This window comes from Spironucleus salmonicida, chromosome 6, assembly GCF_000497125.1.
Source record: "Spironucleus salmonicida strain ATCC 50377 chromosome 6, whole genome shotgun sequence".
Taxonomy (NCBI): Eukaryota; Fornicata; order Diplomonadida; family Hexamitidae; genus Spironucleus; species Spironucleus salmonicida.
Window position 1 is genome coordinate 695,283 of NC_090601.1, and position 24,699 is coordinate 719,981.

At 40.9% G+C, this 24,699-nt stretch overlaps 12 protein-coding genes across 12 annotated transcripts; 6 read left to right on the forward strand and 6 right to left on the reverse strand. All coding sequences in view use genetic code 6, as the record gives it.

Annotated features, from left to right (window-relative positions):
* Positions 1 to 435: 435 nt before the first annotated feature.
* On the reverse strand, positions 436 to 732 carry SS50377_26009 (uncharacterized protein; the record flags this gene model as incomplete). Its single annotated transcript, XM_067909830.1, has 1 exon — positions 436 to 732. The coding sequence occupies one exon, from the start codon at positions 730 to 732 to the stop codon at positions 436 to 438; it is 297 nt and encodes a 98-aa protein (XP_067762586.1).
* A 793-nt stretch (positions 733 to 1,525) lies between these two features.
* On the forward strand, positions 1,526 to 3,067 carry SS50377_26010 (uncharacterized protein; the record flags this gene model as incomplete). The annotated part of the gene is made up of 1 exon (XM_067909831.1): positions 1,526 to 3,067. One exon carries the CDS (start codon positions 1,526 to 1,528, stop codon positions 3,065 to 3,067), a length of 1,542 nt encoding a protein of 513 aa, XP_067762587.1.
* A 225-nt stretch (positions 3,068 to 3,292) lies between these two features.
* On the forward strand, positions 3,293 to 3,889 carry SS50377_26011 (Peroxiredoxin; the record flags this gene model as incomplete). Its single annotated transcript, XM_067909832.1, has 1 exon — positions 3,293 to 3,889. One exon carries the CDS (start codon positions 3,293 to 3,295, stop codon positions 3,887 to 3,889), a length of 597 nt encoding a protein of 198 aa, XP_067762588.1.
* A 22-nt stretch (positions 3,890 to 3,911) lies between these two features.
* Positions 3,912 to 4,391, forward strand: SS50377_26012 (uncharacterized protein; the record flags this gene model as incomplete). The annotated part of the gene is made up of 1 exon (XM_067909833.1): positions 3,912 to 4,391. One exon carries the CDS (start codon positions 3,912 to 3,914, stop codon positions 4,389 to 4,391), a length of 480 nt encoding a protein of 159 aa, XP_067762589.1.
* A 291-nt stretch (positions 4,392 to 4,682) lies between these two features.
* SS50377_26013 (uncharacterized protein) lies at positions 4,683 to 5,357 on the reverse strand (the record flags this gene model as incomplete). Its single annotated transcript, XM_067909834.1, has 1 exon — positions 4,683 to 5,357. The coding sequence occupies one exon, from the start codon at positions 5,355 to 5,357 to the stop codon at positions 4,683 to 4,685; it is 675 nt and encodes a 224-aa protein (XP_067762590.1).
* Positions 5,358 to 5,364: 7 nt separating this feature from the next.
* On the forward strand, positions 5,365 to 6,279 carry SS50377_26014 (uncharacterized protein; the record flags this gene model as incomplete). Its single annotated transcript, XM_067909835.1, has 1 exon — positions 5,365 to 6,279. One exon carries the CDS (start codon positions 5,365 to 5,367, stop codon positions 6,277 to 6,279), a length of 915 nt encoding a protein of 304 aa, XP_067762591.1.
* Positions 6,280 to 6,459: 180 nt separating this feature from the next.
* On the reverse strand, positions 6,460 to 7,119 carry SS50377_26015 (uncharacterized protein; the record flags this gene model as incomplete). Its single annotated transcript, XM_067909836.1, has 1 exon — positions 6,460 to 7,119. The coding sequence occupies one exon, from the start codon at positions 7,117 to 7,119 to the stop codon at positions 6,460 to 6,462; it is 660 nt and encodes a 219-aa protein (XP_067762592.1).
* Positions 7,120 to 7,134: 15 nt separating this feature from the next.
* On the forward strand, positions 7,135 to 7,605 carry SS50377_26016 (uncharacterized protein; the record flags this gene model as incomplete). Its single annotated transcript, XM_067909837.1, has 1 exon — positions 7,135 to 7,605. The coding sequence occupies one exon, from the start codon at positions 7,135 to 7,137 to the stop codon at positions 7,603 to 7,605; it is 471 nt and encodes a 156-aa protein (XP_067762593.1).
* Positions 7,606 to 8,343: 738 nt separating this feature from the next.
* Positions 8,344 to 11,460, forward strand: SS50377_26017 (Glycerol-3-phosphate dehydrogenase; the record flags this gene model as incomplete). The annotated part of the gene is made up of 1 exon (XM_067909838.1): positions 8,344 to 11,460. One exon carries the CDS (start codon positions 8,344 to 8,346, stop codon positions 11,458 to 11,460), a length of 3,117 nt encoding a protein of 1,038 aa, XP_067762594.1.
* A 3,813-nt stretch (positions 11,461 to 15,273) lies between these two features.
* SS50377_26018 (uncharacterized protein) lies at positions 15,274 to 20,601 on the reverse strand (the record flags this gene model as incomplete). The annotated part of the gene is made up of 1 exon (XM_067909839.1): positions 15,274 to 20,601. One exon carries the CDS (start codon positions 20,599 to 20,601, stop codon positions 15,274 to 15,276), a length of 5,328 nt encoding a protein of 1,775 aa, XP_067762595.1.
* A 1,186-nt stretch (positions 20,602 to 21,787) lies between these two features.
* SS50377_26019 (uncharacterized protein) lies at positions 21,788 to 23,146 on the reverse strand (the record flags this gene model as incomplete). The annotated part of the gene is made up of 1 exon (XM_067909840.1): positions 21,788 to 23,146. One exon carries the CDS (start codon positions 23,144 to 23,146, stop codon positions 21,788 to 21,790), a length of 1,359 nt encoding a protein of 452 aa, XP_067762596.1.
* Positions 23,147 to 23,670: 524 nt separating this feature from the next.
* Positions 23,671 to 24,573, reverse strand: SS50377_26020 (uncharacterized protein; the record flags this gene model as incomplete). Its single annotated transcript, XM_067909841.1, has 1 exon — positions 23,671 to 24,573. One exon carries the CDS (start codon positions 24,571 to 24,573, stop codon positions 23,671 to 23,673), a length of 903 nt encoding a protein of 300 aa, XP_067762597.1.
* Between the last annotated feature and the right edge of the window lie 126 nt (positions 24,574 to 24,699).

The following is a 24,699-nucleotide window of genomic DNA, read 5'->3' on the forward strand; positions in this document are numbered from 1 at the left end:
GTTTTTCCATAAATAAAAATAATTCTAAAGGTTATTAATTAAGGTATTAGTAAAGTAAAAAATAAATTGATATAAAATGTTCAAATTAAATCCTAAATTGAGATAATATGTAGTAAATTCTATTATTAAATGGAGTAAAAATTTAGTGTATATATAGTATAATAATTTTAAAATATAAATTAAACATCTAGGATAATTCAATTTTAGCGTTAAAAAAGTTATTTTATGCGTTCGGTGAAGATGGTTTCTTATAGCTGTAAGCTAAATCAAATGGTAAAGATATCATAATATCAATTCAACTTATCAAATACAATTCTAATTTTTCCTGCATATTATAGCCAACTACACTTTTGATTTTTATATTCTGTTTACAGTATTTATTTTGCAAAGATGATAAAAACAGATAATACTAACTAGATAATAAATTTAATAACCTCACTAAATAGAATCAGCATCCTCGGCAGTAAACTTAGAAATGATACTACTCAACCGCTGTTTGCTTTTTTCAAAATCTTATTTAACCTATATAGACCTCAGCCCAGAACTATTTTATTAGTCTATTTAAGCCGCATTCATTTACATAAATCTTTATGTTTCGAATTATGCAGATTATACATGCGCTGATAGTTTCAATATAAAAGAATTCTAGTGTTAAATATCTGGTTTTGGAAGTTCCATGACTAGATTAAGCTCAGCATTCACCCGATCTTACAGGGAATTATTTGCACCCATTTTGTTGAAATAACAATCTATATATAATATACTAAAAACATTATTGGAAAAGATACTATGGGAATTTTTCTGAATATACTTAAATATACATATATATATTTAAGTTTCATATGAAAATTATAAAACGTTAAGATTTTCTATAATAATAGCAATAATATATCGTAAATAAAATTATAGTAATTTTACTAAAATGAAAAGTTAAAATTTTCTTTAATACAATTTAATAGATAAACTGTAATATGAAATGTGTAATTTAATACATCAGCTTAATTTATAATTTATAACAAATTAAAATAGATTAAGCAACAATAATATACTGAATCATAGAGTTATTTCGTAATATCATTTTTTTAATGGATATTGCAAAGCTTAGCATTATAACAAATTCAAATTAATCTTGCTGTTTTCTAATATTTATTACTATCAAATATCTTCTTAACTCCTTATTGGTAATTTTATAATTTACCCCCAAATTACTTATTTTCAGTAATAAATTTATTAAACCATACTCTGATTATTATATAAATCTATTTCAAAATATTAAGTTTCTGGTTTTTTATTTTACATAATAAAAAAGGGATCCCCATTTAGACTTTAATTACAACTTATAATAGTGCCCAGTTTTTTTCGTATAAGTTACTCTAACTCACCTATATAAAAATGATTTTATAATATTTAAATATTATTTTTATACGATTTTAATAAGATTTAATACAAAATACAATATACAGAATTACAATATACTATCATATTTTATTACATATTATACTATATAATACCCCTCCCTCCAAAAATGCTACAACTCATTTTGACAGTTTACACCCCTTTAATCGAACTCTAAGACTGCTTTTCCGCATCAGAGGTATTCCTGCTACCGAAAACGAAATAAATTCGAGTCGAATTATCACCCATTTTGATCAGCGCCGAGTGCTAAATTATCAAAAAGGGAGTCCAGTTTAATCTAACACTCAAAAAGACAAGTACTGACGCGTTTGCACCTGTATTCACCCGCTCCAAAGACTTCGTTTTCGGTGAAACCAACACGTTCTTATTCGCCTCCAATGATGATCTCAGTAAGGTTACTTTGGTGGAGTTGAGTCTGAGCTCGATGACCCATATGACGAATGTGCTAATCGGGAGCGTGCAAATTGACACTTCGATTTCGAACGACTGTTTCAAGGATATTTTGCTTAATTTGACTGAAAAAGTCGTACTTACGATGACTGCGACTGGGTTCTGTGATCATTTAAGCACTGGAAAAATTTCTCAAATCACTGTACCGGATTTAGGGTTGTAGAAGTTGCCAGAAACAGGGAATAGTTCAGTGTTTTTAACTGGCTTTGCTGATTTTACGAAAACTCTGTAAATTGAATTTTAGGATAATTTACTGTTTTCTAAAATAGAGCTTGGAATTAGTTCAGATATCGATTTTCAGATGTAGTTAAACATAGGTGAAATTGAGTATTTGGTAGTTGGATTTATAGACCAGGCTGTAGGTAAGTTTAAGAGCGATTTTGCTGAAAATTTCACGGCACTTTCCGATTCAAATTCTATTACGCTATTTTACAATGTAAAAAAAGATGTTGAAAATGCAATTACCGCGCTTAAAATTAATACTTTTTCCTTACAACTAGGTATTAAGGTTAATGGAACTTGGTTGTATAGCATATTTAAGGCGTAGGAAGAAGATTTATTTTTAAACTAACTTCAGTTTGATTGTATGAAGTTATGTAATATAAATTTTGAAGATATGGAATTAATTTAACTAAATGTTGTAGGGATATAGGACGACAAGGTTAAGGTTTTTTTCAATAATACAATTAGCTCTTTCAGACAATCTTCATTTTAGTAGGGTAATATTAATTTTGTAGGAAGATTTATGTAGGTTACATTTAAGCAAAACGATGTAACTGATTAATCAACATTTACTACATCATTATATGTTAATGTGACCGTATCGATGTTAGTAGACGGATAACTTACTGATTAATTTATCACAGAAGATACTCATATCAGTCCTGAAACAAGGTATGTAAATCTAGCTTGCTTTGAAAAAGAATGTTTAAATATTAGAGAATTTATGTCTAAGAAAATGCCTGAATCAATATAAATATAATTTTTTAGAAATTCTGAATAAACACCATTTGATGCTTTAACTATTCATTATAATACAGCCATTTAGGTGGATTTTATTACTTTAGTTCTTATTGTGATAGGATCAGTTATAATTTGTGGAATATGGGCAATTGTTTAACTATATTTAGATTATAAGGGTAAAAAAGTAATACATAAAAGAAAAATTATTAAAAAACCTGATATGGACGACGTGATTTGATGTGTAATGTTAAGGATAAATCTTATTATATTTGTCTATTAAAAATATTTTAAAAGTGTATGCATGAGCAAAAGCGTACACTTAAACTAAAACACAATATTTTTTAATTTTATAATATTACATATAATTTCAATCTTGCAGTTAAATATTTACTATACAAAGTATACATTATATAATTATTTCTTATAATTAATATTATAAACTTTACTAAATCTCCCTTCCTCAATGCCAATCCCACAACCAGGATCGCCCGCACCCGACTTCAAGGTACAGGTTCTCACTCCTGACATGACCTTCGCTACCCGCCAGCTCTCTGACTACAAGGGTAAATACTTAGTTGTTATGTTCTATCCTATGGACTTCACCTTTGTCTGCCCTTCAGAGATCATCAAGTTCACTGAAGCTGCAGAATCGCTCAGAAAGCACAATTGCGAGATCATCGTAGGTTCCTGCGATTCCCACTTCTCCCACTACGCCTGGTGCCTCCAGGACCGTAACGAGGGTGGAATCGGTGTCTGCAAGTGCGACCTCTTCGCGGACAAGTCCTGCACCATGGCAGAGGCATACGGTGTTCTCATCCCAGGGGCTGGGGTCCCTCTCAGAGGCAACTTTATCATTTCAGATAAAGGCATCATCCGCTCAGTTACTGTGAACGACCTCCCAGTTGGCAGATCCGTCGAAGAATGTGTCAGAGTGGTCAAGGCCTTCCAGCATGCCGACAAGACCGGCTGTGATATCCCTTGCGGCTGGACTCCCGAGAACAACGAGACTATCACCCCCACTATCGCTGGAATGAAGGAGTACTTCAAGAAAAACTATTGAGTGATATTCTTTCCGCTTCAAAATGCCGTATCAAGTGAGACCACTATCACAGTAGCAGCTTGCCTATTTCGCAATGAACCGAACTCAGTAACAGCCGTGCGCATACGAAGAAGCGATCCAGGATATTTGCAGCCAGCCACTTCCATAGCAACCCGCCGACTTCATTCCACAAATTAGGAAAATGCATCAGGTCCTGGCATCACAGCGGTACAAAATGCACCACACCCCTGCGATGATGGGCGCGGTGGTGGCTAGGACGGTCGAGATGCTGTGCCGCTACCAGCCCCACTTCACGGTCAGGGCGAACAGGATTGTGCCGTTCCGGGACGGAGAAGCGGGGTTTCAGCCGCTGCTGGACTGGGCCTTCCACGCACAGGGGCTGGTCGAGATGGTGCGCAGGATGCGGTACGACAGCAGGGGCCGTACGGTGCTGAAGCACGTCGACTGGTTCGAGCGCAGCGTGCGGCCGCTCGGGTTCGAGTTCCCCCGCTGCGGCGGCTGAGTGAGGAGCAGAGTCACTGGCAACGGCGCGCGCATAAGCATTTCCACGTGTTCAAAACGCTTACTAGCAGCATTTGCATCAGCATAGCTCACTATCTTCCGCCATAGAAATGAAACTCAGGAGGCTCATCTGCTCTAGCTATGAGTCTTCCTATAGAATAGAGCATCCGAATGTTTGATTCTTATTGAGTAGTTACAGCTTATCCGTGACATTAGGTGCAGGGTGGGTTGGTTACTGTGCGACCTAGACTATATGAGACCATCCGAGACCCATTTCTAATTTTTCATTTTTTCAATTATTACTAGTATCTTTCAATATATATACTTTTTAATATTTAAACTGTATCGAACCTGCACTTAAGTATACGACATAGTAGCAAATTAGCGAGCCAATGTGATGCATATTTTATAGCGAGATTAGTTTAAATTTTAATTAATACCGTATTGCAACCTCGTATTAAACATATATGCACTGTTTTACTACATGTACTGTTGCTAGAAATTTACTATGGCGAACTCTTACGTTGGCCATCATGCACGTGAGTAGTTTGAAAATACCCACCTAAGAATACGAGTGCGGCTGCACAAGACTATTGCTTTGTTCCGGATCACAGATATTCCAGTATTATGCTGTAATCCCATAGTAAGGGTATACGGCTAACAACTTTCCCAATTCCCGCTAGCACCCCAATAATGCCAAAGCAGTTTTCGGGGATTCCCGCTGTAAACCTTTCAGCCCGTCTACGCACCGCTGCACTTCCGAGAGATAGCAATGGGTGCTGGCACCTGGAGGTCCTTGACCAGGGGTTTAAGTGAACGGGCAGCTGACTAATGGAGCAAACAAGAGCGGTTGCATGCGCGCAGTAAGGTACTATTATCTCACCGCCTCGAGTCTGCAGGGGCCAGCTAGGCGCGCAGTCAAACACTGCAGCCCGGTAGCCCCATGGACGCTCGCCTAGCTCAGCATGCCCGTTATGGGCTGTGCTATTTTGTTGTTTCGCCCTAATAAAGCGCTGCTGACGACTTATGCTATGAGGTCATCCCATAAGGCAGCCTTTCGCTGTCAGAGACCTCACTGGTAGCAGTTGGAACTGGGCAATGCGCAGTCGGGCCGTGCTAGGGCTGGGAGCCAGCGACTGGACAGCGAAAAGTATTTCTGGGCGTTGCAAAAGAATGAATATGCTTCTGGAATTGGGCTGCAGTTAGAATATCCCCAACTTCAGTACTCTCCCGCAGCATCTCCAGACTATCATCCCGCACCAACCATGGTCTTCTAAAGGCAGATAGCAAAATACTGGATCGCAGGTTTGGCTCTCTCGTGCAGGACAGTTCCTGGGCAAGGGAGCTTCGCAGCTGTCCCGCCTGGATGCCGATATACGGTATTGCGTTGGGCTGGTTTACAGTAGCCTGCTGAAGGACTGCACGCGGCGTCCTCTTCGAGCCATGGGAGTGGGGAGGAAGCTCGGGGAGTACGGCCGCGCCCTATTACTAAAGATAGCCAGGTGTCATGCTGCCAGCCCGGCCAGTGCAAGTGCAAGTGTCCGCCCTCTCACGCATCGCCAAAACTCAGCTCTTCGTCGTCCTCCTCGGAGTCGGACGCGCGCGCGAAGTCGCTGGCGGCCGACGTGTTTTCGAGGGCGCTTCCGAAGAGCGCGGGGGGCATTGTGGAGTGGGCAGAAACTTCGGCTAGGGTGGACGAGGGCGAGGGCGCAGAGAAACTGCAGGACGAAGTGCGTATTGCGTGGCATGGGATGCTGCCCGGACAGCTAAACGCACGGCACGGTGTGGCGGCCACGAAAGTGCTTGACGCAGACTAAGCAATCGTTGTATTTAATTCCGTAAAGTGGAAATGGTATATTACCTTGGCCGGACGGTCCACGCCGATTTGAAAAACTCAAAATCTATTTCCACCTAGGGCACTGGCAGGCCGGTCTGGCTAGAAAACAGTCACCTCACTCGCGCATCCAGCTCCGTGGCGAGCCAGCTGGCGGCACGATAGAATGGTACCCGCGCCAGCACAGAGGCTCGGCCGAGAGGAAGTGCCATGTCCAGCGCGCAGGCCACCCGGCTCACCCCAGGGAGCTGAAGCCCAGCCGCCCGTCGCGGCTCTTCGCCATCCCGCCGAAGTCCCGCTCCAGGTAGTCCGCCTCCTCGATGATCGCGATCCTGCCCAGCACGCTGCGGCCGCGCGTGAGGTTGCGCAGGAAGTTGAAGCTCATCTTCTCGCGCGAGAACTTGTACACCGGCGTGTAGTCCATCTGCTGGTCCAGGTTCTTGGTGAGGGTGTAGAGGATCGCCAGCTTGAGGTCCTGTATCTCGAACACCTTGTCCAGCAGCACCGAGGACACCAGCCGCGTGCGGTTCGCGTCCTTGGCGAGCACCTTCGTCATGTCCATCAGCGCGCCCAGCTCCTCCACCACCTGGGGCGCGATCTCGACTTTCTGCATCAGCGGTGAGCAGGGCGGCTCGCTCTTGGAAAAGCTCGCCTGGCTGCCGAAGCTCTGCCGCTCGCACTCGGCCTGCACCGGCCGCGATATGAGCGCCGCCAGCGAGGCCTGGTCCGTCTGGGCGGCGAGGGCGGCCGTTTCCACAGCGTCGGTCTGGACGCCGGCGGTGACCGTCTGGGGGCACAGCTTCAGCTGGCTGACGGCGGTCTCCAGCTGCTGGATCCGGAGGTTCTTGTCCAGGTCCGCCTGCTTGTAGATATCGAGCTCCTGCTGGGCGTCCATTTGGAGCGGGGAAGAATGGCGATTGCGTCTCGGGTCGCAGTAGTGCGGGATAGAAGGGGAAGCATATCCGTCCAGTAATTGGCGTGGAAGCGTGCCGCACGCCCTGCGCTCGCCAGACTCTTGCAGGGGTTCGCCCAGGCACCGCAGCAGCTCCAAGCTAGTTCAGCCGGCGACTATGAGAGCAAGGTGGAAATACAGCTGCCGAGATGGTATTGCTATTTTCATATTATATAGTATATTTGTGATAGTGCTGCTTCAGCATGGTGCGCCACGAGTACCTGGAGCGGTACTAGAGAGTCCGGCTACTGCCGTATTTCTGCAGCCAAGAATGATAATAGTCAGTCTGCTAGTAGCCTAAATACCAACTCTTAGATGTTTTTTTAGCCAAGTAAATCCACACTTCCAAGATTATCTAGCATGTTTTATAACATGCATACTCCTACCATTAACTAAGGTCTCATTCCATCTTGGCGTAGTAAATTTTGATTTATTAATTTTTGGAAGTGACTTTGGATAGTTTAGTTAAGCTAATTGATGATCAGATAAAGGTTACTTTTTTTTATAAAAGAAGTGGTTAATTGGCTCGATCATCCATAACATTTAAAATTATTTTATGTAGCGGTAAAGTATAGATTTCCCCCATTTCATATTACAACTGGTGAAAAAATTTGTTTATCTTATAATTAATTATAGTGTAGTCTTTACTTTTATGCATTCTTAATATGAAGTAAAGTATAGGTATGCTGTAAATTAAATGTATAATTGAATACATATGTAATATATTAACAATCAAATTTGTAATAAAGGTAATGTGAATCTTTATAATAATCTATATACTACAACAGAGGAATTATATAACTAATATTGATTGAGTTTTTACCAATTGTGAATAGTACATTTAATAATAAACTATTTATAAGTTTATAACCAGTATCATTACTTAGTCAATAATTTTATCGCAATGTAACGTTCATAAATTATACATCACTATTATATTTTATATTTAGTAATTTTGTATACTTTATGATTTTCGTGTAACAAACCATAAAATGACTTACATTATTTACCCCATTATTTGTGATTGATAAAAATCACAATTAGTATTACTAATAAATATTTAAATATAAATAAAAGTAGACTCTTAGCTAAATATATTTTTGAAACAATATAAATAATTATTTTATATAAATTAAACTTACTATTTAAATCTTCCGTCTTTTAAAAATGAACAAGGCAATCATTATTGGATGCGGTTGTGTGGGAGCTTTTACGGCATTGGAGATGTCAAAATCTAATCTGAGTACTATGTTAATAGAGGCTGCCCCTGAGCCTGCTTTTGGTACAACAAATGCTAATTCAGGTATTGTCCACTCTTCTCATAATACTTAACCTAATACGCTAAAATTCACACTAGTAGATTCTGGAAATAGAGAAATTAAGAGACTGTCTACTATCTTAAACTATGGTTATAAATAATGTGGTGAGATAGTTGTCATTCAATGCCAAGAGTAGATGCCAAAACTTGAAGAAATGATTGACTTGGCCAAAGCTTAAAATCTCAATATTGAATTATTAAATAAAGAAAAATTATAAGCGCTTGAACCAAATGTTGTTGGATTTGCTGGCCTACTTGTTAAAGATGCAGGGGTCGTTAACCCATACGAAATGACTTAGGCAGTTTGGAATACGGCGGCCGCTAACGGTGTGGTAGGTAAATTCAATGAAAAAGTTACTAGCATAGAGAAAATTGGCGAGCTTTGGTAAGTGAAGACTAATAAAGGATGCTATGAATCAGAGTTCGTGGTCAACTGTGCCGGTTTATTTGCCGAAGAAATCTCCAAAATGGCATTAAAAGATGCAAACCGAGTTAAAATAATGCCAAGAAAAGGCGAAGAATATCTTCTTGACAAGGACTGTAAAGACTTAGTACACAGTATCATTTTCCCCCTCCCCAGTGGAAACTCTAAAGGAACCTTGGTTATTCCTACCGTTGATGGAACTATTATGGTAGGCCCTACTGCGCAGTAGACTGAAGATAAAAGCGACAGGTCCACTACCGCAGAAGGCAGAGAAAAGGTATTCGCGGAGGCCAGAAAACTGGTCCCAAGCTTGAACGAAGCAACTGCTATAGCTTATTTCACTGGAATCAGAGCCAGCGACGAATCCGGAGATTTCATAGTGGAGAAAATCAACAATTTCATCAACCTCGCAGGAATCCAGTCCCCAGGCCTGACGGCGAGCCCGATTTTAGGCAAAATGGGCGCAGATTTCATCACCAAAAATCGCACGCGAGAAATAGCATACGTACCGTTACATACTAAGTTTATCAACGGCGACAAGGAAGCACTGATTCGCGAGGATGGAAACCACTCCAAAATCGTATGCGGCTGCGAAATGGTGTCGCTAGCGGACGTGCACAACGCGATTACAGACGGAGCGCGGACGCTCGACGGCATCAAAACACGCTCCCGGGCGGGCATGGGCCGCTGCCAGGGCGGTTTTTGCACGGAGACCGTCGCAGCCATTTTGGCCGCGCGGCTTGGCGCCCCCAAAAGCGCTATTTGCAAGAATGTGCACGGCAGCAATCTGATCAGCAGCGAAGTTGATGGCATACCATGCGTGCAGGAGCTTGAGGACGCGCTGCCGTACCACGCGGTCCAACTGGCCGATTTGAAGGTGCTGGTGAAGTCGAAATCGCGCGATGCGGTGATCGCCCAAATCGAGGCGAATCACTGCTTCGACGTGGTCGTCCTGGGGGCCGGGCCAGCCGGGCTTGCAGCAGCGTCTTCGGCCGCCGCACTTGGCAAATCGGTCCTGGTGCTCGAAAAGGGCGCCCGCGCGGGGGGCATTCTGGTGCAGTGCATCCACGGCGGCTTCGGGCTCCGCAAGTACAAGCAGGAGCTTACGGGCCCCGAATACGCGGAGCTGCTCGAATCGGACTGTCTTCAGTCGAACGCGAGCATTCTGATGCATTCGTTCGTGTTTCAGTGCGCGGAAACGGGCGGCGGGTACACAATTTCGACCGTCACGAGGGGCCTCGGCGTGCGGCACTTCTCGGCGAAGGCGCTGATTTCGTGCATGGGCTGCCGCGAGAGATCCCGTGCGGGGGTGCGCATTCCGGGCACTCGGCCCGCGGGCGTCTACTCGGCTGGGCTGGCGCAGCAGATGATCAACATGGACGGGCAGCTGCCTGGGAAGAACGTGGTGATCCTGGGCTCTGGCGATATCGGGCTGATTATGGCCCGCAGGTGCACCTTGGAGGGCGCGCGCGTTTTGGGCGTCTACGAGCTCTTGCCGCGCTGCTCTGGCCTTTAGCGAAATGTCGAATAGTGCTTAACCGATTTCGGAATTCCGCTCCATCTGTCTACCACGGTTGTAAATATAATTGGAGAACCTCGGATCACCGCGGTGGACCTTGCTCCGGTGGATCCTGTAACTTTGCAGCCAGATCTCACGAAAACTACAAGGCTCGAATGCGACTGTTTGTTACTCTCGGTTGGCCTTATTCCGCAGGCTAAAGTTGCCGTTACTTTGGGTGGAAAGGTGAATCCAAAAACCAGGCTTATAGAGGTTGATTCGTTCAAACGTGTTAGCGGGCGCTTCTTTACAGCCGGAAATTGCCTTTAGGTTCATGATTTGGCGGATGATGCCGCCGAAGAGGGGCATGATGCTGGAAGAGCTGCCGCTCTTCTTTTGGAGACATCTGTAGCCCCTGGTACGCTGGTTGTACAAACTGATGAAAACGTATTGTTCTCTGTGCCGCAATTCCTTATCAAAGAGCTCGATTCATAGTCAATAAGCATCCGCGTCAATAAGATTCTTGGGAGATGCAAAGTTGTGGCGAGATGCGGATAAGAAATTGTGGGGGAGACGGAGGTTGCTCACGCCGTTCCAGCGGAGATGGTTCACGTTCGTATAAAGAAAGTTGACAGTAATGTATCTATCGCAATTGAAAAGTTAGAAGAAGTGGAGGTTGATAAATCTCAAAGATAGATCACGTGTATTGTATGTCCTAATGGGTGCAATATGCTTGTAAAACTCGGGAATGCCAATGATATCGAAGAGATTACAGGCAATTAATGCAAATCCGGCATTAGCTACGCTAGATAAGAAATTGTTGAGCCGTTTAGAACATTTTCTACATCTATTGCAATAGAGAATGGCGAGACGACTAGACTTCCTGTAAAGCTTTCCAAGCCTATCCCTAGAAATAAACTTATAGAGGCAGCTAAGAAAATAAGGCAATGCGTTGTAAAGGCCCCCATTATGATGGGCGATGTCGTACTTAAGGGTATTTTCGGCTCAAAGGTTGTAGCCTGCTGCAGTGTCTTAGAAAAATGACATAGTGATAAGTTTTTATTTCTCGCTTAAATATTCAATCCGTTTACAGTAATGTGATGTAGACCAGCAGAAAATTGGTTAATATTAAATTTAGCATAATTTCAGTCTATTCTAATTACACTTAATTAAATTTCATTATAAATAATGTATGACTCATAATGTTGCACCATATACTGTGCTTAGTCTGCAATCTAGCCCAAACTCATCTTATCAATAACTATTATAAATTTATTAGTAGTCGTCACCAATATGCATCTGTACTAATTACATTAGTATTTACATTCTAGTAAGCCTTAACATTCTTGAAAAGGCATTCGTACTGTTTCTAGACTAGTGCTCTTTTGTTATATAAATATGTTACTATGCTCGAACACTCTTACACCATACAAATTGTTAGTAATGTTCATATACATTGCAAAAATCAATTAATTTATCCTAACATAAATTTCATATTCGAAGAAACCCAATCCAGTTGCGTTAAATACAGTGTTATACGATAAAGCCTATAAAATGATATGCAAATAATACCACTCTATCCATCTTTATCTACAAATATTTAAATGATATATACTCAAAATCGTGATATTATTAAGTACGAAACTGTCCAAAAAATATATCACGGCTATGTATTACAGGTATTTGTTCCATTATAATATATGCCTAGAGCTCAAACAGTTTCAAAGAATATTGCTTAGAAAATGTAACTGTTCTCAATATTTTGGAAAGCAGCAATGATTATTATTTTCACTACAAAATCTTAAATGGGTGCTTAAATAGTTTGGCAGTTATTGATAAGATTTTGAAAAATTTAGGCTAAATTATTGATATATAGCGTTTCAGATAACGTATTTCGTGGATATAACTATTATGATTGTCAGAAGTCATTGTTGCGCCAACAATAAGCTATCTAAATAGAATAAGCAATAATTTTTATAGTTAGCATATTTATTATAATATGTATGCGATGACTTAATAGGCTAAAAAAGACTAGTGACGATGTTTCGGTATAATCTTTTTAAAAACTTATAACAATAACTATTATATAGAAAGCCAGTATGTTCCTTCTATAGCAATTTCGCCAAGTATAGCTATTTCATGTAATCAGATGCTATATATTTATCTGAATATAATTATATTAGAGTACCTAAATTTAATTATAAAAATTTCAAAATCTGCATACTATTATCGAGATAATATGACATATGTAAGTATTATTCTTGTTATTCGCGATTTGAATTGGAATTTCGCAATTATCGTAAGATTACGGAAAACACAAACCTGGTCCTCACTTTACTGATAGCCTTGTCACACCTGATCAATACACCCTAACCAAAAAACTGATCAAGACGTGAGATTATATATTTTCTTCTTTCACGGCCCCTGAAAGTTCTATCTGTGCCGCCTACTTACTGGTACTTGTATGCAAAGAAAAACTGCGCGCTGTTTGGTATTCTAGACGATTGAACTTGTATAGTTGATATGATTTCTTATTATTCGCCCAATTCGCTTTGGACTCAACAATGTATTATCAGCCAATTCCGCTCTAACCAACTTTATGGGCATGCCCCTTGGAGTCCATACTTCCAGCTGGGCCTTCGCATTACACAATTGTATTTATCTTTCGTAGTGGCTAATATTCATATATATTTATGGTCAATATGCTTCTTTATAGATCTAGTATTTCTTGGCACAGAATCTTGTAACGCTAGATACTGCTCGAGGAAAACTGACAACCAATAGACACGCGCTACCACCATACGACAGCGAAATTATATATTTTCTCGCTTTGAGATGCCAGTCGAGAGTCTGTGTATGCGCCTCTTTACACAATCCTCTATCCTGATAATTTGCATGCTTGTAGGCTGTGCAGTCGCAACACTGAAGAGCTAGATCTTATTCTACGCCAATATGTAGGATAAAGTGGTGTACTAAGCATGCTACAACTCCTATGTGGCCATTTATATTCAAAAATTTGAAAAGTAAATGAATGCATATCGCTTAAAAGTTTTAAATAATATACAAATCCTCAGAAGTTGTATAATATACACTATATGTTGCCTATCTACATTATCCATGTCTATCTTGACCTACTGCACTACTACATTATCTGCGTTAGTATTCAGCATTCCTAACCACTGTCAGCGGCTGTTGTCTGTAATTTTATTAAAAGCCCACGTGTATCTTGGAGGGAAGATGGATCATCTCACAGCAGTCTTCAGCTATCAGCTGCTCAACCCAGAAGTTGTGTATTGTGGTATGTTCTGTGCATGGTATGATGGTATTCGTTTTTACAATAATTATGGCTTTCGCGCTGTACAGTTTATTGCTGCCATATGCTTCTGCGTCACGGGGCCTCCTAACCAGATTCTCTTCCCCTATTATGGTAATTTGACTTACCTGAATATCATCATAGGATGCCTGTAGCATTATTTCCTACTTAAGTTGTAAGTAACATAACTGCAATTAGGTTGCGTGAAACTTCCTGCATCCTTTGATAACATCATTACTGGTCGACCGATCGCCAAATAATAGTTTCAGATGCACTAAGTATGAATATGGTCAGGACGTCACATGGTGCGTCTTGTACATCGGTTTTACCTCCAGAATCGAGGGACATTCCAGGAGGCGAGAATTATAGGAATTCTAATCTTCTAATAATGCGTAGCATGCTTAGTCATTATATTAACTCCTTACGCTATCGCAACACTAGCATACAGAAACAAGTTACTGTTGCTAGAAATAGTTTGTCTGTTCTACTAGCCTGCAGCTATCTATCGGCAAATAGTTTGCATGATTGTGTTTTAAGGATTACGAAGGATATCCAGCTATTTTGATCTGTCAAAGTCATGTTACCTAATCATAGCACTGACGGTTAACCCAAACCTAGAAGTTATGACCAGCCTCAACCAAGAAATATAAAAGGACTCGATGTCTTAGTAGTCCCAGGAACGAAGATTACTGGTAATGGCAAAAACTGCAGATATAATGTGTCATCATTAATACACCATAAATCAGTTCTATGGAGTCTGGTGCATTTGCAACCACTTTAATAAGCAAAATACACTATCGTGTTAAATCACTACTCCTTCTAATTGAAATTGCAGGCACCAATATATGTTAAGCTTAAATTCAGCACCACTATCCTAAATTTTTAAAATTTGCAGATGCGCTACTGGCCCAGCACAAAATTGCCATACCGCTCTGTTAATACTCCCGGAGTAGTACATGAAGCTAGACTTTCAGCACAGAAATTCCATTTTTCAAAATAACATAAACCGCACATTTACCTATTTTGGGTATCTACATTGTACTTCGACGGGCTTGCAGGACCAGACTATCTTTTATCACTTGATCTGCAATTTGAGTTAAAATAGTAAATGCGCTTGAAACGAGCAAACTTTCTTGATGGTTATAATGTAAATATGTGTCATCTTAGGCAGCAAAAAGGCCAATGCAGAAGAATGTTTAGCACACTCGACCAAGGATATTCATCATTCTAAATCGGGAAACAAAGTTTATTGCAAATGCTGAACCCAATATTTAGCAATTGAAGTACTGGAAGCAGAGTAGTTCTTGTAAAGTGTCATTTAGCAAAATGTTTAAAAATTATCTGAACACTGAGATGTTTTACAGAGTTTTGATCTATTCTTAAAAACTTACTTATTTAAGAATTTCTTATTTTCAGCTTAAGGAAGCAGTTCAAAATTATAGAATATGATATATACGAAACGGTTAATATAAATAAGCAGTCATTTAGCCTACCAGTTTCCCCATGCAGCGACCTCAAGCAGTAGAACCAACAAACCCTCACTTTCACTCAAGAATTATCACGTGGACGACGCCATCCTCGATGGCCACTATAACAGCTTTGAGTCGTGTGAACGTTTCCAGTAAGTTCTCTTTGGATTCGTAAATAGTCTCGAAACAATCCTCCTTAAAAGATGTTCTCTACCTTCTCGTAATAGACATTTAGTATAAATATTTTACGTTAAATGCAAAAAATCCATCATCAAATTATAGTAACGCGCATGCTGCATCAAAAACTTTGTCTTCCTTCTTTTGCAGGAATTCGATATCGCGCTCGGAGAGTTTGCTTTTATACGTTTCGATTGCACTTTTGCACAAAATTTCGTATTACAATCCAGTGCCTTCAGCTTCAATTTCTGACTGACTGAAAGCTGGAGGATTGAACTGCTCATGATCAGTGGTGAGCTTGCAGACTATTAACGTTTAATCTACAACCTACACTGGGAACAGATGTAGGCGTGAAAAGTATGTGAAAATGTCAGTAGCACCAATGTCAGCTTCGACCTCTTTGGTATCCTTGATAGCCTAGTCGCTAAAGAAGGTTTTGTAAGTCACCTTGCTTTTGTCTGTACAAGAGTTTACTATTTAGACGAGCTCTTTAAGAATCAGTGGTGGTAGCGTAGTGTTTTCTGTCCTAGAGGAATTCAGTAAATTTGGGACCCAGTCGTGAGTCTGTAGATGAATGCAGGTCCTGGCTTCTTCTACTTTCTCCTGAATATCACCTAACTGGCTAAACAGATATTTATACTCCTCAATAAACTAGTGCACGTCTATCTGGCAGGTGCCAGCTTCTAGAATGCTGTCATCTGACTGAATGAACTTTTGAACTTTCTTAGATTATACATATTTTAAGACCATATTCTAGTCTTTAAACGCGTCTTAGATAGCTTGACCTTCCTTTAAGACAACATAAACCTGCTTCTACGTGGGATCCATGAATACGTTATTCAAGATAGTTTTTAGTTTTTCGTATGCATAGTCTTACACAGCGAAATATGTTCTTTCTTCCTTGACACGTAAATCATTGTTCTCTTCTATAAGTTTATCTTACTATTTTTTCAAGTTCTATTATTATGTTGCATCTTTGCATTTTTGCCTTTGTTTAGCTAAAGCCAATTGGCTGGCTTCATTCTCTTTGATAATTTCGCCCAGTTTTTTAGTTAGCGCGTAATATTCCTCCCTAGAGCCACTAAAGCCACCAATCTAACCTACTTTAGTCAGTAGTATATTTTATTTTTGGATCTATTGTTCTGCATATGTTTATTTCTTTTATGCCTACTTCACCATATCAGTTACTTTTGCAACGGTCTCAGTTTTTGCGTTTTATTTAGATTCCACATCTAAGAGTTAAGCTTTCAGCTTTTCCACCTTCCCAGTAGCCCTTTCAAGGTCAACATATACTTGTTCTTCCTCTTCCTTTAATAGCTTCTGAACCTGCAATTCTCCTTCTTTTGTAATCTTCCGCCCTTGCTTGATTAGGTCAATTTATGCCGTACTTATCCCGGGCACATTGGTCGTTTGGAAGCATATGTGAACTCCAGCATCATTTGATTTATTGAAAACTGCCAAATTACCACGCGTACCTGAGTCTAGCAGAAAGTTAAGACTCTGAAATTGGCGTTCCTTGACTAAGTGCTACTGCACTGATAGCATATCATTGTACAGTAAGTTATTGGTGTTTTCTTCTATGGTTCCGAATAACGATATCAAGTAGTCTGGCATTGCAGGGTAATGTTTCAAAAGCAGATTTTAAATTTTAGTCTTATCCAAAATACTAACAATTGCTATTTTTTGATTGGATTCTAGTAATTTCATTTCACACAGCGTAGCCTAGCAGTTGGCTGCATTTGCTATTGCATGCTAAATATAGCTTTTAATATTCCGCTTATCTGCCGATTGGAAGAATATGTCAAAGGATTGCTGCAGAAACATGAAAGTGGCCCCCTAAAATAGAGTTTATAAATTGTTATAGATTGTTTCCAAGGGAGTGGTGATATCGTAGCTGGTGACCTACACCGGGTTAAAGTATATTTCTAGAAATTGCTCATACTAGTTAAGCTCGCTCATAAGCCTATTAAGTAGTAACATATGACTGTCGCTAACTATATTCAAATCAGCGCGTGTACTATCTTAAGATCCAGTGCAAGATAACTGCATAACAAGAAATATTGCCGCAGAGATTTCAGATATTTATTACTATTTGAACAAACACAGCATCTGATCGATGCCACTTTTCTCTCTGGGGAATATTTACATTGCATCCTGTCCTAAACGTCTCAGATTTGTCAAGAATTATTAGCTCGCTAAGAAATTTAATACGAACACCACATCTCGATTCAGCGATGAGGAAGACGTGCGATGTAAATGTTTATTAAATTCTGCAATTGACTACGGTTCAAACAGTACCTCTTGGTCGTTCGAATTTATGAGCTAGTTAGCTCCAACTAATTCCTCATCCCTCATTATGCACAATGAATTTTGAATTTACATATGAGAAGAAATCTAGTTCAAAGGAATCTCCTTTTCGTTCACTTTGAACTAAAATTACTGTGTAGTGTTAAAAAAGTATGCATTTGCACCCTCATTAATAATTATCTATGGGCACACCAGGGGGCACATGAACTGCATCTCTGCCGCTAGCTCGGGTGCAGCCGTAAGGTAGAAATCCTTGATGTCCATACCCTATACCTGCTTCTTTACGTATTGGATCATAGAATCGTCAGTGAGGGCTGCAATTTGCATACCTTGGTAGTAGCGTTAAGTCAAGCAGGAGGAGTGCATTTAGGAGGTGCCCAGTATATTAGATTCTGTAAATATGTTACTGCCTCTACTATTGCAAGAAGTGTAGCGAGATTAATTGTATCCAATGAAGTTTACAATCGATATATCCGTTCCAGCGGTCAGTAGGTGAACGGTATTCTTCGAGGTAAAGGGTACTTCTTCGTAAACATTCTTTTAAGGGAATGTTATCTTAACATCATATGTATTTTTGAAGAAATCTGTATACTGGTTTTCTGTACCAAACTATTTCCTAAAATATTCGTTTAATTTATATGTAACATCAATTGGTGTATTCAATCTGGTAGTTCTATTGTGTTAATTGATAAAATAAGAAACATTAAGCCAGAATATCGTCTCGACCCCACGCGGGTTGTACAGCATAATGAGGAACTAGTAGATTTTCTCTCTGAATACTTCCAACGTACTTTATTTTGTAAGATCTTACATCATTTCCTAGAACGACTTCTATACGATTAATGGCTATCTAAGGTTGCTAAAATTGGGTGACGAAATACCCATTAGATCAATAATTTTATAGGCTTTACAGTTTTTGAATAGTTCAGATGGTATTAGCCTCAGGAAGTATCGTTCAATCTCTGTAGGATCAAGAAGAATTGATTCTAGTTTTTTCTTTGCATATTCTAAGTACTAAGGAGTGTCATAGTAATCAATTTTCCTTACTATCAAACCATTTTAACGAATTTCTAACCAGTCTAATAATTATATGAGATAATTAACTGATATATCTTCTATTTTGTTAAGTATTTCATCAATGCTCGATTTTGCCTTTTCCATAAATTTTACAACGAATTAATCTGTTATTCCCACTAGCGCGCTGGTGCACAATGCGTAGCTGGCTTTCTGCTAGGATAAACACTCATCGACTAAAAGCATGACTTCCTTATTGGAGTTATACGATTAAACACTAATTGACCGGGGCTGAGTTTTGTATGCTCTATAAGAGTTTTTACGCTACGTCAATAGCTCAATTTATTACTCTATAGCTCTAATAACGTCTTTCTAGTTTTGTATGCTGTCTTCCTAATTTAGTGTACCTATTATTTTTTTAGCTGCTTCTAATTTATTTGTAGACGCCTAAATTTCATCATCTAAGAATTTTGTAGTTTATTCTAATTACTTGTTCTGATCAAATTTAAAAAAATCAAGCAGGCCGGTCACAGAAAATTCACAAAATACTGACGTACCCTACAAATACAACTCAAACGCACCCTTAAGTTATTATTAGGCAGTATGCATATCATATATTTTGATTAACTTGAAACACTCTGCTTTGACATAGGCCATCGTTTTAGAATATTCAACTCCATCTTTCAAATTACTACTAATAACGTCTCCAAGGTCAGTTTTACTTTGATACTCGCAAAATAGAGCTCTTATGCCTTCACCAATCTCGATAGAAGTTCTATCGTATAGCGGCTGCGTTTCCAGCTCACGCGAATCTTTTGTAAATCCTGTGTTAATCAATATGGGAATTTTTACCCCTGAGAACAGGTTGAAGTAGAAGATGGTGTGCAGGGTGACAGTTTTCCCGCTCCTCGAGCTCTGGCTCATAACCGCATTATCTAGGGGGAAGAAGGCTGAGAACACCGCAAAGTACTGCGCCTTGAAGAGGTAGGACACGTCGCACATTTGCTGGAAGATGAACTTGTTGGTATCGTTAAACTCGAATATTTTTAGTAAATGCACTGGGAGCTCAAAGAAGTTTTAATAAGCTTGGGAAACCATTAAATCTGTATAAATTTATTATGAATATGCTACTGCTTCTTGTGCACGAACTTGAATCGTGTAATTTCTCTTTACCACATCATTATTTTCCATTTGTTTGTAAATAAGGTATGCAGTATACCCTAGTATCATTGGCAGGAGATGCGCATATGTATCACATTTATGTAATGTTAATCCAATTATTTGCAGGATAGCCAATTACTCGACACTGCTAATGGCAGGTGGCATGTTAAACATAGGGTAAATTAGTTCATAACCATCATATTTCATATCAACTTTATTCTATTTTTATAAATTAATATCATCTTCAATCAAAATATAATTTGGAAATAATTTAGAGTCGATTGCTGAATTTTTAGAAACTATAACAATCTCGTGATCTGATTTCATGATTTCTACTTATACCTCTGCTAGTTTTTGTATTTCTTCATCGCCTATTACTTAATATGATAAAATTGAAAATCCCATTTGGATAGATAGTGAGACCAGGTTCAGCCAGTAGTCGGATACTGAGCTATTCTTTAAATCAAACGTCTTTTGAATAATGATTATCTAGACTTTCCGTTTGAACAGCAGTTCTTATTTGTGCTGCCACATGAAGAGGTGCAGGAGGCTGAGGTCTCCAACAGTATCAATGGTTATCCTCAGGTAGCGTACGGTATCGCCAACTTCGCTTATCTTAAATTAAGTTCCGCTGAATGCAAACACCACATCCTATTGAAGCTCCACCAGATCTTTGCCTAGCGAGGAAAAAGTGAGCTAGGCAGGCTTAGCTTCTGCCTTGGTATTCGAGCCCTGATCGGTCATTTAAGGAGTAATAGTAATTAGAGTGAAACCTATATATAGTATAATATTATATAGGCATGTTAAAAGTAATGTGGTTATCCACTAGTTCCTATAAACTAGTCTGCGTAATGGCCAATTACATAAAGAACCGGGCGCGCAGTTGACACACTCAACGCGTTATTGGAACACGGTAACGCTGCACTGCTACACTAAGTGCGCAGCAGCTGCATAAAATTCTCACTATTATCTTTTACCTACCTGCATGCAGCACTCTGCCGTGCCGTACTAGTGGTCACTAGATATGGACAATATCCTAGTGCTAGGGATTTTGGCAAAACTGCTATTCTAGACATACTATTATTTTACATATACCACCCAATATCTAGTTTGAAAATGAGCAGCGAGCCAAACTGCGTTATAAAGCAGCTCAGACAGACGCCCCTGTTGCGTGCAAAAACCAGGGCCTATCTTTATTCGACCAGCACGACTTCTGAATCACCAAAGTCTTCAGCTTCTGAAGGTTGACGCGAAAGTTTCTGGGTATTGTGCACTGGATGTACTTTACTTCGTCATACTTATGTTGAGGAGCAACCCTCTAATAACTTTTATGCGAGGCTCTACTATTCTATTATCTAACTGTAGTATACTATTCTCGCATAGTCTTTGGTACAGCTTTGCTCTTAAAGCCTAGATATATTTTACTTACTCGGGTGTAGCAGCTCGTTCGTACGGGCAGCTAGGTAAGTTGAAGTTGCATCATACATTAGTCATCTCATTGCTTAGTTGTGCTCCGCCGCTCTCTAAAGCCTTTTCCTCGTCATTAAAGGCATAGGCACAATTATTAGGACTAGATGCCATATATCTACTATCAATAAAACATATAAATATGACAGTACTATTTCAATTTAAGTATTATCTATATATAAAGTATAATATCCTTTACTCTTGACTATCATAAAATTAGGTGTATTGAAATCGTTAAGTAGTTGCACTAAGTATTTTTAGATAGCATAATATTAGTTACTGCATGTCTATACTAATACAAACGTACAGTGTCACTTGCAGAGAAGCTGCAGCACCTAGGCGAGTCACCGCCTCCTGGGGCTGCTCACCGCGCCTGGGCGACCTCGGGAGCTGGCGCAGGACCTCCCACGCGATGGCCTCCACCAAGCCAAGTACGGCGCGAATGGCCCGGCACTACTTACGGTCACTGCGGAACACCGGAACAGCCCGCTGCTCCAGCTGCAGAGCGAGGCCCGCCAGCGCTCCGACACCGACTCCCTGCTCTGCCAGCAGCGCCCGCGTCTATGAGCGCCCGCTGCACCAGCAGGAACGCGCGGTCCGAGAGGGGGCGGCCCCGCAGCTCCCGCACCCTGGCCTCCAGCTCCGCCCCCGTGCGCCTGGCCTCCTCCAGCAGGGCTGCCCGGCGCGCCCCCTCCTGCCGCCGGTGGGAGGCAAGTGCATCCGCAGCCCCGGAGGCCGCCTCCCGCCGCAGCCTGGCCCCGAGCAGCCGGCACTCGCGCCCGAAGTCCGGCCTGGGCGGTATCGCGTGCGGCTGGTTCCCCGCCTCCGCGGCCGCTATCGCCCGGTAGCGCGCCCCCAGGCCAGCGAAGGCCTCCTCCTGGCGGGCGAGCACCTCCGCGCGCAGGGCGTCCGCCTCCTCCCGGGCCGCCGTGTCCAGTGCGTGCGGGATGCGCGGCGGCCCCTCCCCAGGCTCCCCGGCGCGCACCGCCCCGAAGACGCCGTCGAAGTCCGCCATCGCGCCCAGCTGCACCAGGGCGTCGGCGATGCGGCGCCACTGCACCTGGCGGCGGTCCGCGGGGTCCGCCCTCACCGCGGCCTCGAAGGCGCCCACGAAGGCCAGCAGGTCCGCGTCCGCCAGCAGCGCCAGGTCCCCGTAGCGCAGCCGGAGCACCGCCGCAGCCGCGCAGACAGCGTGCTCCTGTCCCACCTCGTGCGCCCCCAGCGCGCCCTGGACGCCCCCGAGGCGGTCCCGGTCCAGCGCGCCCCCGAGGAAGAGCCCGTCCAGCAGGAGCGAGGCCCGCGGATGCCGCAGCCCGGTGTACGCCGCGCCCCCAGCGCGCCCGAACTGCCGGAAGAAGAGCGCGCGCCGGCAGCGGAGGTAGCGCTCGAACCCCGGCGCGCCGCCCAGGTGCCCCGCCACGCCCCGCTGGATGCGCTCCGCGAGGGCCGCGTAGGCGCTGTTCCGGACGCAGCGGTGGGAGTGCGCCTCGCCCTGCGCCCGCTCCCCCAGGGCATCCCGGGCCGCCCGCTGCGCCCCCAGCCGCGTGAGCCGGTCCTCGAGGGCCGCCAGCTGCGGGAGGCTGGCCCGCTGAGTGAGCGCGTCCGTATCCACTGCGAGTCGGGGAGCGCGCGTCTCGCCGCCTACCTGCGCGCATTCCGGTCGCACCGCCACGCCCGCCAGGCGCTCCGCGATGCCCGCGAGCCCCCGGGCGCGCACCAGCTTCAGGGCGAGCAGGGCCTCCGAGAGCAGCGTGCGCTCGTCCGCGGCAACCGCACCGCTCCGGCTGAGGGCGAGCTTTGACAGCAGCGCCTCGACCTCCATTTGGAGCGGCCCTTCCAAATGCTGATTTCTATACTTCCATGACACTAACTATACAGTTGGATATTTTAATAATATCAGAGTAACTTCAACATATTGTATATGTATATACATTAAATAAGAAAATTAATACATTTCCAATTCTACACTTATCATGCCACTCTAATACCTCTTCCTAATCATATTATTTAGATATTTTAAAAATGCTATAGACATTCTTTAACTGATACTTCTATAGGCGTATTAAGTTCATTTGTGGAATATAGTTTATATTAAATTAAATTTATTGATTTAAATTAAATTGATTCTAAATACAAATTTTCATTGTGTTTATATAAAATAAATTTATTTTTTTATTATTATATTCTGAAGTATCCTTTTATATTCAAATTAGTGTGAACTGAATGATATTATGTAAAATAAATACTAAATTAACTGCTATATTGCCTATATCCTTTACAATGTGTTAATTTCTTTTTATATATTTTATTATTATTGAAATAAAAATATGTTCATACATAAAGAAATCACATTTCTAACATATATTATAGAAATTTATCAACAGCTCGTTCTTTTCTAGCATCAACTCTAATTTATTCAAACTCTTTTCGTTGACTATCTATTTGTTAAATTTAGTTTTCTATTTCCTGTTCATTATCTATTAACTCTTATAAAACGGAAACATCTAAGATATCTTCAGAAAATATTCTTTCTTTTTCTTGAACTGCTAAATACACTGCAAGATCAATAGCCATCTAACTTTTTCCACAAATACAAGAGTTTTCATCTAACATATCTGGATCGATTAAATTAGTTATTTTAACTATCTTTTAAATTGTAGTAAAATGATGTGGACTCAATAAAGTATTTATGTGTAAAATTAAATTATTTAATGTGCTTTACGTTTATTATTTATTAAATTGCTAAGTTAACTATATAATTTTAGAATTTACATTATGAAGTAAATGTTAAGAGATTTATCCTCTATTTGTATATTCAGTTATTTTTATTCCTTGGATAATATTCTTGTCATAATAAATAAAAAATTCATCGATCGTATTATGTAGTATCCTTAATATTTTACGAGAACTTTCTTCTATTTATAAACCCGAGACTCCATCCCAATATACTGTTGTAAAACATGAATCAGGTTAATTACAAACATAAAAAGCATGGTTATTTAAATATACTAAAGGTTAGGAAGTAATAAAATTAAAAATATCAACATTAGATGACAATTATATTGGTGATTTAGTAACAATGGCTTCTATCCACAATTAAAATTCTTATTTATTTTCGATATCAGCAAAAAATGAGTCAGGAGTTGAGCGTTATATTGTATCTCCAGTTATTACATTAGCATATCCTGGTTAATAGAAATTACCATCAAAAGGTATACCTTTGCTTTATATTTAATAAATAGCATGCATTAAAAAATACATATATTTATATTATTTGATATATTATATTATAACTTATTTTTTATGTAAAAGTAAAAGAAATTTTCGAACATTTTACTTCAGTCATAATTGAAACTGCAAAAACCAACTTTGAAA